This window comes from Onychostoma macrolepis, chromosome 08, assembly GCF_012432095.1.
Source record: "Onychostoma macrolepis isolate SWU-2019 chromosome 08, ASM1243209v1, whole genome shotgun sequence".
In the NCBI taxonomy this organism is placed as follows: Eukaryota; Metazoa; Chordata; class Actinopteri; order Cypriniformes; family Cyprinidae; genus Onychostoma; species Onychostoma macrolepis.
The window spans coordinates 8,891,972-8,907,390 of record NC_081162.1 but is presented as its reverse complement, the minus strand read 5'-3'; the positions used below and the strand labels follow the sequence as shown (position 1 = coordinate 8,907,390).

At 36.0% G+C, this 15,419-nt stretch overlaps 1 protein-coding gene across 9 annotated transcripts in view; it reads left to right on the top strand.

The window, feature by feature from the left end:
- LOC131545309 (membrane-associated guanylate kinase, WW and PDZ domain-containing protein 1) overlaps nt 1–15,419 on the top strand; it is a 74,065-nt gene that overhangs the window by 23,022 nt on the left and 35,624 nt on the right. For all 9 annotated transcript variants that reach the window (XM_058784005.1, XM_058783999.1, XM_058783997.1 and 6 more), the window contains exons 3-5: nt 2,285–2,401; nt 10,848–10,967; nt 14,300–14,473. In XM_058784005.1, the coding sequence (XP_058639988.1) occupies nt 2,285–2,401; nt 10,848–10,967; nt 14,300–14,473 (411 nt within the window). The remainder of the gene's footprint in view (nt 1–2,284; nt 2,402–10,847; nt 10,968–14,299; nt 14,474–15,419) is intronic.

Here is a 15,419-nt window from a genome sequence, read left to right as displayed (position 1 = left end):
GCTAATTCTGGCACTTCTATTTAAAAAAAGATCAATATGTACTGTCCCTGCTGAAATACATCCAAGTCTTTATAAAAGCAACTCTGTCTTTCAAACAGTGGAATTGATCATAGTGAACGGCTGAGGATTTGCTTCATTTAGTCCTGTTTCATTTCAATATTTCATGTTGATTTTGCACTTTTGCAATTTACTGAATTGCTACCGGATGATAAATTATTAAACTAAATGTTCTATTTGAAGAAGAAAATTTGAGTGATGCTTGCCTGTGCAAGATTTGCCACCGTGATGTGTGATGTGTTCTGGGGTGCGTTTCCCAAAAGCAACTATGGTTGCAAGTTCTGTCAATACCAGTAGAGTTCAATGGAACATACGAACATAGTTAGTTAACGATGCTTTTGGAAAATGCGTCCCTGGTTGCCAGGTAATTGCAATATGGCTGCTGAGCTGTTCTGAGTGGCATTTTAATCCGTTTTAACAGTATTTTTGGTGGTTGCTTTAAGCTTTCTAGTGTTTTTGACAAGTTGCTATGTGGTTTCTGCTCTATACTTGATGTTCTATGGTGTTTTTGATAAGATGTTTAATGTGTTGCTGTGTGGTTGCTTGGATATGGTTTGTTTTGGTTGTTCAAGGTAGGTTCTAGGTCTAGGAGGTTGCCAGGTTATTGCTTGTTGCTGAGGTGTTATGAGAGGTGTTTAATGTGTTGCTATGTGGTTGCTAGGACATTCTTGTGATTACTTGGGCATTTCTAGTGCATTGACACTAGAAATGCCCAAGACATGAGGGTGAGTAATTAATGACCGAATTTTCATTACTCACCTTTTTATGAAATCTGAAAGCTTTCTAACCATCCATAGAGAACAACACAACTACCACATTCAAGGCCCAGAAAGGCAGTAAGGACATTGTTAAAATAGTCCATGTGACTTCAGTAATTTTATAAAGCTACGAGAATACGTTTTGTGTGCAAAAAAACAAAAATAACAACTTTATTCAACAATTTCTTCTCTTCTGTGTCAGTCTGTTTTAATGATGTCCTTACTACGTTTCTGGGCCTTGAACGTGGTAGTTGCATTGCTGTCTATGCAGGGTCAGAAAGCTCTTGGATCTCATCAAAAATATCTTCATTTGTGTTTGGAAGTTGAATGAAGGTCTTACGGGTTTGGAACAACATGAGGGTGAGTAATTAATGACAGAATTAAAAATTTTGGGTGAACTATTCCTATAATGTTTTTATGCAGTTGGGGGTTGGTAGTGTGTTGTGGGTTGTTGTCAGATCATTCCTATGTGGTTGCTAAGGTGTTCTGAATAGTGTTTGGTGGATTTCTATGTGATTCTTGAATTTTTTGCTTGTTGTATGTTTCAGTAGTCAGAAATCTTCTTAACATTTAGAAAAGTAACAAGCTACATGATTTGAGGTACCATTCATGTTCATAGCACAAATGATGATGTACTCTGTGCAGATCCCTTACTGAATGCAATCCACACTAATTTGGCTGAATTAAGTAGAGTTCAGAGAGAGCAGCAGGCCAGCGATAACGTCCTCCCAGTATATCATAGCAGTCATTTCATACCTATATGCTGTGTGCATGTGTGCACTCATGCGGTTTCAGGGCTTATGTTCCTTTATGAGAACTGTGAGCTGTGTTTTATTACTAAGAGAGGTGGGAAGGGGGTGGGTCTGTCATTTTGATGGGTTCGAGAGGCACTCTGTTCATCTATAACAGCCAAGTGGCCTGTCATCAGAGACCATAAACCATAGCAGATGAAATAAAGAGATCAGCCATGTTGAGTGGAGCACTGGGCAGCCGTGCCAAGACTGTGTGTGTGACATTTTTCACTTTAATCCAAGGCTGTGTATGTGTGTGTGGGAGAACGTCACTGTATGGCACACACATTTCATTATAACGCGAATGTGTTTCTACATAGCGCAATACGGCATTATACTGACCATAAACATGTGAATTCATTGTAGTCTTCGATAGCATTTCTTTGCAGTTCTGGCCGGAAGGTAGAACAACCCTGGCTTCATTTGATTGATTAGAAACACCTCTAATATCTACAAAGGTTAATCAATACTGCCTCCAGGGACTGGGCAGAATTTATCTCTGTGTGTGTGTTTATTTTTCGCAAGCTCTTCAGTTTTTTTGAATTGCAGATTTTGAGTTGGGTAAGCACATAATGTTAATGTATGGGATATTCTTACTGAATGTGTTAAATCAGAACGTCTCTGTTTGTTCACTTGTTCATCTTTCCCTTTCTAATTCTTTTTCTGTCCTTTTTCCAGGCTCAACTCTATGCAAGGATCTAAGGTTATATCTGAGCAAATGTTTCACACCGGGTTCAATGGACAGTCAACTCCAGCAGGTGATCCGAGAAAACCTCTACTTGAGAGCCGTGCCCTGTGAGTACCCCAAAAAATACAGCTCAAAAGTTGCCTTTTTAAAGCTTAAAACACCTATATAGAGGTCTAATCTATGTTTAGTTTCAATGAAAAGTGTGTAGCTTCACTAGCATTACAGACAGAATAAAAAGTGACTGTTTTCCAAACAGGTTTCCCAAACACTCTTCTGTCATTGGTCAGACAACTAGATAGCCCCGCCCCAAACTCACATTATTGGATGATCTGTTGCTGTGTCTGAATGCTTAAACAAACAAAGCAATGTTTTGATTAATGCATGATATCAGCTTTGACTCAGCTGTTTCTTTTAAAGGTCCTTAGGACAGATAAAAATGAAACTAAATGGGACATATATGATTCATATATCACTATTTAGAAACTGTTTGTATACGGTAAGAATTTAAGTAAGATTTAAGGTAAGATTAATGGGGATAATATGGTTTCAGAAGAATTTGAAGAAATGCTTTATAGTATTTTATATGTTAAGATCTCTTTTTTCTGAGTCTGAGACAAATCTGAGAATGGAAAACCAAAGCAATGGTCTCAATTTGCTTAATTTAATCTCATTGCATTGCTTCATTTATCATTTTTCTTTTCTATGCTTAAACACACATACACGCGCAAGTTTAAACAACCCAATAAACTACTAGAAAATGAGCTTGTTATTTCATGCAACAGCACTTAACATCTTGCACGCAGACTGATCAAGCTCAAGGTACTGCAGCTTTTCTGATGAAGTGTTAATTGGGGTGTGATCCATTTAATAGAAAGCAGGTGTTGACAGCTCCAACTGGTTTCACTGTGACAAGAAAGGCAGGATGCGAGAGAACGAAAGAGAGATAGGGAAGGTAAAGGTGAAGATAGTTACCAAATGAACCATTTTTTCTGCCATTTACATGGTATCCTCATCCTCAAACCCAACATGCTGTTATTTTTCAAGTGGAATGCAAAGAAATGCTTGAAGAATGAGTTATTATACTTTACACAATCCTTTAATACGAACAGTGGTGTTTTGAATACATATCTTTGACGCTCTGTGAGAGAAAACCATAACATTTCCATGCTTTTCACTTTGCTTTCCGCGCTTTTTTCTATCAGTCGTCTCTCTTTCACACCCTCTATTCTGCTCAACTCCCTGTTGCTTCATTTTTCTCTGCCCTAAAATCCTAATTATATTTTGAGTAATTTCTTTCCCGTTTTAATCTTTGTGCAGCGATAAGACACAGATTTGGATTAACCTCCATCTAAATCATAAGCTTTTGTTAAGTAGATGAAGTTCTGCTAGTTTTTACAGCGGAATTATTACCAGAGACATATAAAGAGGGGGAAATCATAGGTGTACAAGTCCTTCCTTTCAGTTAAAAGAGCCAGTCACCATTTTTGATTCAGTATGCTTACTCTAAAATGTGCATGACAACCCTAAGAATGAAAGGTTTATAGTGTGATTTGAGCTGAAGAAGCTGTCAATCAATCTTGTCAGATTTTATTGCTGATTTGAAATCTATTATTTAAGCAGAATTGTGACTGAGTTTTGGAGATTTCTATTATTTACATAGAGAGTAGTTGTCTGGAGTGTTACCAAGATGGCTGCTGAGTGAACTGAATAGCCTTAAGGGGACTTTGAATTCATTGTGAAACTTTTGTGGCCACTTCAGGAACTTCCCGGTGAGGCTGGCGCTCGGTTTTTCTCTTTCACTGTTCCTTCCTCAGACATCGTTTGAAAAGTTTTCAATCAGTTCTCATAGTTCACCCAGAGTACATGATGGCTTCTGGCTCTGCACATGTGTTTGAGCATGTGTGGGAGTGTGTTTTGAAATGTTGCGTAGACTTGAGTGGGGTAATCTCTGATTTATGGTGAAGTAGGTCATTCTGAGCTTGACGCTGGCCGCCGTGTGCCATTCTGCTTGCTCTGAGAGACGCACACACACAAACACACAAACAATAACTGCAGGCATGCCTTTGAGCTTGTCTTTGGCTCTTCCAAAACACACATAAGCTTCATAGAGCAACACACTTCAGGATCCACACGTGCTGTTCTCACATGGACACCCTCAAACATTCATTATTCAAATATTACACAGAACATTGAACACAGGAAACACACTGTTCTGGTTAGTTTTCCTCTTCATCTCAGCCTGCTGAAGGAGGAAGAGCCCCTACAGCTAGGTACTTTTAATTCCCAATTTTGTCCTCACCTAAAAATGCTACAGTTAGTCCCGGAGAACAAAAGCGGTTAATGAAAGATGTTTCAGCTGCTGATGTGCGATAATAGTTTTGGCCACATGTGCACTTTAATTTTCAGTCATCCATTGTGTTTGAACTTGCAGATAATACTCTATGTTGCAATATCATGCAATATTTGGGCAAAATGATAATTGGAGATGTTACTTTACCCCTCTTTGATGGTGTATTCAAGATACTGTATCTGATTATCACATTAAGACTAATTTCACAGCATAATTTGCCAGACTGAAAGATTGAATTAAAAAAAGCTGATGCTATTATGATAGTGAACCGAGTCCAGATTATGAATAATCATCACAAGGCAGTCAAAGCTTTTAAGGACACAGATTTGTTCAGAGGAAAGTGACCATGATGTCTGTTATTGCATGCAGAGAACTTATCAAAGTCCTTTAAACAAGACCGCCCAGTGAGCAACCGTCTTCCTATTTCCGCAGATTTTTTTCCTATTAATTTTTCAAAGTGGTCTGTTTCCTCATTCCTATATTGTCTTGTTAAATTGCCTTTATTGTTATGGTGTAAGTGTTGATTAAGTTGCATCATGCAATTACTAATACATGTATGAAAATCTGTAGGCTACACTTAACTGGCTCTCAGTGCTTTGCTTTGTGATCATGAGTGTTGGATAACATTACTTTAAAATGAATGTTATATTGTTGTGTTACTCCTATTACTCCTTCCTGTTACTCCTTCAGTGCAGGTCACTTGATAATACAAATTTCATTCTTAGTGATATAGTGAATATATTTTGGTGTAATGACTATAATAGAGGTGTACTGTTAGTAATAATAGCAGAGCTATTGTATTGCAGTGCTGCCTGCCAGGTGTTGTATAAATTTATAGGAACATTTTCACTTTGTCAGCAGTTTCTTTTCATATCTTTTCACTCTCTTTGTTACCGTTTTGGCTTTTTTATATGTTTCTTATACTCTGAGACCAGCTCTATCAGCTCCACTGACAGCTGAGTATCTTGAATGCTTCAATCAGACACATGTGCCAAATGCTTTGGTATTATATTTGTTATCTAGCAGAATGCCCAAGCTGCTCTTTTCCATAGAGTTGAAGTGAGTGATGGCTGTCCCTTGTCCTCATCCACTTTTATTGTATGGAAACATTTTGTTCACTCGAGAAAGATAGTCATACAGGTTTGGAACGACATGAGTAAATGATAACCGAATTTTCATTTTTGGGTGAATTATTCCTTCACTGTAGTGTAGATCACTCAGCCTGACCCTGAAGGGGCTTTAGATTGGCTAAGCAGAGTGGACAGGAAGGCCTGCCGAGGCCTCCGGCTGAGAGCTCTAGTTTCATCTGACAGAGATGGAAAATAGCAGAGTAAACAGTCTGGATGCCTCCAGCTTGGTAGTCATACTTTACCTGTCCAATATATGCAGCAGTAATGTTGACGGTAATTGGGGCGACATGAATGTATAAACCATCACGCCTTGATCTAAGGTCAAAAATGAAATAAATAAATCAATGCAAATAGCCAGAGTCAAAGACTGACCTTGAATCTGCTGACAAAAATGAAAAACTGTTAAATCCTTATTTTGATTTTTGATGTTATATTGTGGTCAACATATTTTGTTTGTGCCATCTTATAGCCACTGATGGCCAAAAATCAAAGGCAGTATTAAATATATATTTTACAATTAAAAAATAAGACTGTGTCTATTTACACTAAGTGCAAATTGTCAACCGAAGGCTATTTTCATTAACTCTATCCTCCTTTCTCAGATAATTTTCTCAGATAATCACAGTTTTTTACCGTTAAAATCACAGTCATTTTTTACAGTGTATGGTATTTGAAATGCTTGTATTTCATGCTAAGTATACTACACATACATTTTTCATATTTATGTACTTAATAAAATGCCCTGCAATTGTGCTTTTAGCATACTAAACTGGTATAGTCTGCTAAATTGGAACAACTAATTTTGTACTTAATGCACTTTAATTGTGCGGAACTTGGGCTGAAGTATATTTGATTGTGCTAATGTGGAACTATTGCAAATATATAGTACTTAGGTACACTTTAAATAATATCGGTCTTTAAATGCAAAATATTTAAAGATCATACAATCCTTATCAAAAGTGACATTAAAACATATTTTAGACTTAATAATAAGAAATGTGCATTGTGCACAAGTACTACGCCAAATAAAGTTTAATTATAATTTTTATATCAGTAAGTCTCGAGTTATCTGTCAGTAAATATGTTAATAGATTTGAACTATACTTAGTATGACATAAATGTATTTTAAATATATTACAGTCGCTGCCTAAATGTAATTCATTCAATACCAAAAATGATTAAAAAATTGTTTTATCTAATTAAATATAAACTATGTTGCTCAATAGTTGTGTGTGATATATTTTTTGTGTTAAGTAGAATCACACTCTGTTAGCTTGGCAACATGCTAACATCTCAACTGAGTTTCTACCTATGCAGAGTGTTATAAATTGGACACTTGTGAGGGTCTATGTAAGTTAGGATGTTGCCAAAAATTGTATTCGCTTTAGGCAAAATTTCGCAGGCAAAAAGTCCATTGTTCATTATCATACAGCTCTTTCTTTTGGTCAGTGTGGCAAATTTTTGGCATTGAAGATTCTCTTAACAACAGTAAACGTGACTGTTGCTTACAGCAAGGCAACTCACTAAGAGCACAAGTGTGTGTCTAGTCAAATGACTGCAATATAATGACTGTATTAGACAGTGTATGACTGTATCAGACATTATTACATAAGGTCTGCCTCATATAGCTTTAGGCAACAGGGCAGTGTGCAAATATGTTGTGGTAATGCATTCAAAATACAGTCTATGTAGTGGAATACTTAAATCTGCAGGAAGCATTTTAATTTCATGTTTATATTTCATTTGATATGTTTTTTAATTTTGGATTTAATTCACTTTCTGATTGTATTTTCCGGCTTGGTTGGATTGTGTAACACTCTTTATCCCATCATTCCTCATTTAAAGTTTATATAGAGGTCAGCAGTATGCAGGTTTTAATATCAATTTTTAGCGGAGTAAATTTATTCTCACTATATGTCCATCTGATTCCTATCACAACAGATTATATAGTTTTTTTTTTAGGATGTATTTTCAGATATTAAAGTCATTTTGTATTGATTCCAAATGAGGGCACATTAGAATAAAACAAATATAGCTGCTGTTCAATTAAACCAAAGGCACTGAACAATAGTCATTGACTGGGCCAGCGGGCTGAGAGAGAGTTCACATGGTCCACTGCTAAAGAGGAGCGCAGGACATAAAGGATTAAACCGCTTAAAGGAATTAAGAAACGCTCGGCCGTTTATCAATTATTCATGCAATAGAATCAAATTAAATGGCTTTTATAATGGGTAAGTACAGAGGGGTCTCTTTAGAGAATAGATTGCATGCTGCACAATGAACTTTCCAAATCAGCTGGTGTGATTGCATTTTGAAAAGTATAAATTACATTAAAACTCTTTTATATATCAATGCTGCTAAACCGATGCATGAAGGATTGATTGAAGTTACATCATTTTCCCTTTTGCATCATGTGTTTGTCATTAGTTTGCTTTGTGTGTGTGCCTTGAGGATAGTTTGTGGTTCTCCACCACAGTGGAAATAAGCTGTATCAGTACGCCCTGCTGCATACCCCTGTACTAATGTAGAAAGAAGACTTCTGCTGAGTGTGAACTGAAGTGTCACTCCTGCTCTTGTCTAGCTGTAGGTCTCTCGATCTGTCAAATGAAGGACCTTGGGTTTGCTGAGGTCACCGGGAGGTTATTTATAGAAGGTCACCATTGTGACACAATGGGTCAGAAACCTGACAAACAATTAACGAGCTCATTATTAATTCATGGAGGGAGAGAGCCGTAATGTGTTCTCGATGTCTCTGATGTGTGCTTCAATCACTTAGCTGGAGTTCTGAGAGAATTATTCACACTGAGCTTGTCTGGTGTCTGTGAGGAAGTATCACTGAAATCCTCTCCAGCCTTTGGGAATTTGGTGATATTTGTAGACTTGTAAAAGAGTGGAAGATCTATAGAGGAATATTTGAGCATATTTGTAATAGTAGCAAGCTGTTGTTTACCTTTCAAGTCTATTTCAGTGACCAGAAACAGTTCTTATGCCTCTGACTATATTTCCATCCCATTACTACTGTATATTTATATATACAAATTTGCAGCAAATTTTCAGTAATAGAAATCTACATGTCAACTCCAAAGAGCCTGTTGGATAACATTTACAATATAGCTTAACTGTATTTTCACCAGTAGTACCCTTCAGTTTTTAATTCATATAAATTTGCACTTCTTTCTAAGTATTTGGAGTTTTCCTTTCAGCATTTTTATTCACATTTCTGCCTCAAAGAAAACTATGATAATTGTAAGAAAATCTGAAATAAATGATGATAATATTTTCTTGCAAGCTAGAAATAAAGATGCAGATTATGAGATGTCAGCTTTACGTTATGAGAAACAAAGTTGTGACGTGAAGTTACAATTAATAATTTAGATATAAAGACAAAATTGTTAAAAAATAGCCACAAATTTTGGGATATGAAGATATGATTGTGGAAAACAAAGGCACAATTGTTAAAAAATAGCCACACATTTAGAGATATAAAGAAATGATTGTGCGATTAAAAAAGGTACAATTGTGAAAGTCACAGTTTTGAGATATTAAGTTCAGTTGTGAAAAATAATTGCATCGGTGAGATATAAAGAAATGTAAAGCAAAAGTTATTATTTATATATAAAGGCTATACATAAAATTGTGATATATAAATATAAAATTGGGGGAAATTCATGTATTTGTGAGATATATCACAATTAGGAGAAATAATAATGGTAGTAATTGTAAATTTCTAAGAATGCTTGAATTATACTTTTTATGATATGAAGTCACATTTACAGTATATGGTGAATCGCAAATGCATTTGTGCTAACAGCACTACTGGGAGAAATAAGAATAAATACATACATTTAGTTTTATTTTATTTTATTTATTTATTTTTTCAGAAACAGGCTTCTACAAAAAAAACAACAACTAATTGTTTAATAGGAAATAAATTACTTCCATTTCTTGTGCAAATTTAAATCAAATTTATAAGTTTACCACGAAGACACAGAGAATGTTTATTAAAGAATTTGTCCTTATATATTTGCATGAATTGTATTTGCTCTTCTTTCTGGCGTATATTTGTATACCGAACTGTGTTTGATCGTTTCTTTCTCACATCTATTAACCGTCTATCCATCTCGTTACGTGTCCACTGGCATGGAAGAAACCCGCTCAATACAGTCCAAACCACCAGCAGCCTGCCACTGCAAAACACACAGCAGTGTGCTAGTCAACACAATGATCTATGATAACGTCAATAAAGTCATCGTGTATATTACTGATTATTAAACGAAAACTCAGTTGCGCATACATCACGACACACAGTTTGCAAATGCATAGCACGTGATATGTAGAGACCTTTCCAGCATTCACAGCAGTATCCTGGCCCAGAATCCTCTCATTGCGTGTGCATTAGGCATTGCTTAATTTTGTACACACACATATGCTCCCACACACACCCTTGAGGCCAGCCTTAAATTAGACAGACGATGCATTTCGCTCTCCTTGCTCCGAGTGTCCTCTTGTCTCGCTGTGATTGACGTGTGGTGGGTGTGGCGGTAAGTAATTCGGTCTAATCATTCCAGCAGGCCCCTGGCTGTGTGAGCTGCGGGTGAATATATCAATACACACAAACAAACACACTGCAGAGCGCAGGACCTCCGAGCGAAGCGCTGGGACTAATGTTCATGTTGTGATGTACTGGGGGATTTCGCTTATCAGACTCTTAATTAGAGATATTGAGGCAGAAACGAGGTAGGATCTGTGTGTGTGGTAGAGGAGCGGTAAAGAATTTGTGATTGATGTTGTGTCAGTGTGGAGCCGTTCAAAGCCTGCGGGAAGAGGGAGGGCCGTGTCAGATTTTCGAGGCTGGATCGCTGTAATTGGTCTGGGCTGTTCATAGCCCTGTTAACTTGTCAGTCAAGGCTGGATGGAGAGGGGATAAGATGCCATCTTAATCTGAGAGCACACACACACACACACATATTGAGCTGAAGGCTGCAGTGCGGGTCAGTGATCTGTCAATAGTTCTGTAAGTTATTTGAGCTTGCTGTATTTAACGCATCCCTTACTGTTTGATGCCACCCTCAGGTACAACTAGACAGCCACGAGACGGCGAGATCACGGGAGTCGACTATAACTTTGTCTCCGTTGAGGAGTTCTTCTCGCTGGAGGAGTCGGGGGCGCTGTTGGAGAGCGGGAAGTTCAAAGGTCAGCCCACATTTATGACCCCATACCTGAATAATTTGTGAATATAAAGAAGACATTGTTTTTATGTTCTTTGGATGCTTTTAAGGTCATGCATTACATCTGTGGGACTTTTTATCCAGTGTTGATGTATTGATTCACTGTTCTAAGAGCTCCATTTACACACATCAACATGCATCAACACAGCCGTTGAGTTGGCAATACTTGTCTATCCAACAGCTCAGAGTTAAAAATCATCAATTTATTTTGATTCTCACACCAAGCATTTATGGCTTTTGAAGAGCCTGTTATGGTTGTTTTAGTTTTTTTTTTGGAGCTTGACAGTTCTCCTCATAGACTTGTTGTTGTTAATAGAAAATTGTTGTCCAGGAATTTCTAATAAATACCTTATTTTGTGTTATATAAGACAAAAACCATATCTGATATCAAGAAAATATGATGATATGGGGCCGTAAGTCTGAGACCACTAGTGAAAATGCTTCTATTTTGCATTTTTTCCCGTACTTTAATATTAATAAATACATGGGGCCAGATTTACTAAACAGGGCAAATTAGCGTTAGAGCGCAATTCCAATAAAAACACCAATGGAAGGGAAAATTCTGTGTGTGATTTACTGACAATCCGCACATTGAAGAACATAGACGCAGCCAGCGCAATCTACCAAGAGCAGCGCAAATTACCGCCTGCTTTAAGACATGCTTTTTTTGGGTGTTAAATAATGGCGCAAATACCAATAATTTGACGTGTGCAAATATTAGTAAATCGGGTTGCGTGTTTTATTTTGATACTCTCTTCCCATACATTTTGTGTCTGAAAAGGAAACTCTGACAAATACATATTCAATAAGGTCAGGACCAGTGTTGGGTAAGTTACTAAAAAAAGTAATCCACTACAAATTACTAATTACTTCTTTAAAATTGTAATTTGATTACATTACTGATTACTGCATTTAAGAAGTAATCAGATTACTAATTACTTTACTATCAAGTTTACTTTACTTTTCAAGTTATCAAACCTAAAAAATACACTACAAAGAAAAACTCATAGTTATTTCATTAATTTCATATTGACTGAAAAAAATACATAAGTAGGCCTATTATTTGTATACCCTGATTCACTCCAATATCAACAAAACCTTTCTTTTTTTGGTTTTGTAAAATAAAGAAAACAAATAGGGTGTGTTTTCTGCATTCTCAGTCTCTGTGAATCTCTTCCTGAAACTAGTCACTAGAATGAACGAAAATGACATGAGAAATACAGTATAGCTAAAGAAAGCTTGAAGTGTCTATTATTAAATGAAGTAAGTCATGTCTAAAACAAATATTCTCTGATAAAATAATCCGTATGAAACTAATGCGAGGCCCAGTCTTTCCTGTTTTAGCTCACATAATGTGATCATGCCGATGCACATCGCACGCTATAAGATCATCATCCGCGCAAAACCAAGCTTGAGACGAGCGAACATATAAATGCTCATGTCACCTCTGTAGAAAGATTCAAGTTCATCTCGGCTACTTTTCATTTTCGGAAGACGCGCTGTGAGGAATAAGCCTTGAATTGTGATGCCGACGCGCTTTAGTCCAGCAGTTGATCTCATTCTGATGAGTCATTTATTTTTTACTTTATTAGTGTTACTCTGACATAAACTTGTACACATTCACTTGTTGAACTTTTCCCAAACTATAATGCCAGACTAAAATATGTCGAGTGCAACATTTTGAAATATGATAGGCAACAATTCATTGCATCTAAATGTTGTAGGACTCTCATTTTAGCTCGGATTCTCCGGTGATTTATTAGGGCACTGACATGCTTTACTTCATTTTTTTTTTTTAACACTGCATTTGTAACTTAAGTAACATAATTTTATTGAAATAAGTAACTGTAATCAAATCACATAAATTTAAAATGTAACTCATTACTTTACTGCGTTACCAGGAAAAGTAATTAGATTACAGTAACGTGTTGCTGTGTAACGCGTTATACCCAACTCTGGTCAGGAGTAAAAATAACTGTGTCCACGCCTTTTTAGCGCTAATTCGTCACTGCACATCTTTAGTAAATCCTGACAGTACTATTTTAACGCTGGCACAAGGTGTTAGTAAATCTGGCCCTTAACGTTTCAATTCTATTCTATTCTATTCTATTCTACTCTATTCTATTCATATCACACATGAGAAAGTCAAACCGATCACAGACTAAGTTGCCTGTAGCAAGTACACTGTAAAAAAGGAGTGTAATTTTAACTGTTAATATATTGTAAAAATGCTATGGAAAAGGGTGCTACAAGTTGTTCTGTATGTTTACATTTCCATTGTATTTTTTACAGAATTATTCTGGAGACCACAGCTGCCAGGATATTTTGTAAAAACAACATACTTTTCTTTTACTGTGTATTATTTCACTTTAGTTGATCTCATTTTGTCTCATCAGCTGTAGCCTTCAAGTAACTGATCTTTTTTTTATTGTAAATTGGAGAAATGCTATCAGGTTTCTACTTTGAGCTACACAGAGTCAGTTTATACTAAACAGAAAAGCTCATTGTCCATTACACAGGTAATATACCCTCTAAAATAGTCATTTCAGTGCAAATGTATTGCAATTCAATGTTCAGTGTGGGATTGGAAGCTCATTCGTCTTTCAGCATCATTACTGTGGGCTCTGTGGCACGTGCCTTTAGCATGTGAGTTATGGCTCTCAGGGGCAGGATCACCTACCTCGCCTGATTAAACGAATAAAATGTATTAGCATAAAAAATGCTGCAGCATTTACAAAATGCCATAAACACCATTCTCACCTTGCCATGGCATGATATGATTTACTTACCACTGTAAAGGCAAGTTACTCAATCAATAACAGATGGAGATCAGGGTTCAAATCTGAAGATATAATGTCACTCCTGTTGTATAGTATTCCATCCTTGAAGTGGTTTTTATGCTTTTAGAGAATATACTATGACGATATAGAGGATTATCATGTGTTAATAAGGTGACCTTGATTGCAAGATTTTGTTGTTCCACTTGTCTGTTCATAATAAAATAAAACTATTGATCCACTCTGCAATAAATAATACCACATCCATAGCTTTAATCTGAACATAAATCCATATACATAAATCCTATGTAAATTGTTATGTTAAAAAAATAATAACAATACATATGAGATAAAATGTGACAAATTTCTTGGACAATGAGGTCAGGGTGGTTCGATGTTTTGCAGAAGATATTATAAACCATAAAATAAGAGCCTAAAGAAACTCTTCTTTTAATAACTGCTGAGCAATAATTGTCCCTGGAAGACCTAAATGACATGCTTTTTATATTTTCTGGATTAGGGAACTACTACGGAACTCCTCGTCCGGTTCACATCAATCCTGATAGTCCTCCCATCACCTACCAGGAGCACCGCAACCTGCTGAGAAACTTCCGCACACGTAGCAAGTCCCTCAGCAACCTGGAGAAAGCAGGCGAGGAGGGAGACAACAGCGAGGAGGACTCAGGTCTATCAGGTAGGAGGAACACCCATCTCTCACAGCGTACACCTTGTGTTTATTAAATGTTTTTGGTAAATTTATTGCAATACTCTCATAAACAATCCCTCAATACATTGGATAAAAATGGCTTTATGGAATATACAAATGATTATGTAATTCTGAAACGTTTTTATATTCATATTGTCATTTAGTAGGTTTGTGTATATGAAATAGATTTATAAAAAATAATTGTAAATGTAATTTATATTTGTATTATGTAAAATTATATAAACATGTATATTACTACAATAATGTAGTATACATTTAAAATGCATAACTTTATATTTTTTAATTATATGCAATTTGATAATTAAAAAATATTTAAAAATAAATTTAAAGGACAGAATTTATTTATTTATTTGTTTGTTTTAATTAATTAATTAATTTATTTATTTATTTTACAGTAATCAAACCACATTGTCCCCCTGTTTTTCAATTGTATTCTGGTAATGTTGGATTATATAGCCTATATTGGAAGATATAGCCTAAGTCTTATACTTATATATACTGAATCCTCTAACTTATGGACAATATGGGTCATACAAACACAAAATAGATAAATACTTTACATGATTTCATTCGAAATTCTATAGTTTTATTTTTTTTATTAAATCAAAATAAGTGGTACTGTTCTAAATAATTTCATTTGAAACTTCAGATCAAGCTAATATACAGATGCCTAAAACCAACTGAGGGTGGCTATAATTATTCTTTGTCATTTCCGTGTCTTTTATGCTGAAATTGACAGCAGAGCTGTTACTAGGCAAATAATACCAGCAGCTTTTTCAGTCATTGTTTTCCGACTCTGATGTGAGCTCTAGCATATTCTCTTTCTTCTTGAGAAGTCTGCAAACCTGTGTTCCGTGTGCGTTATATTTCAGGGTTCCTTGTCCTTTATTATTATCCCACCTTTCCCTGACAT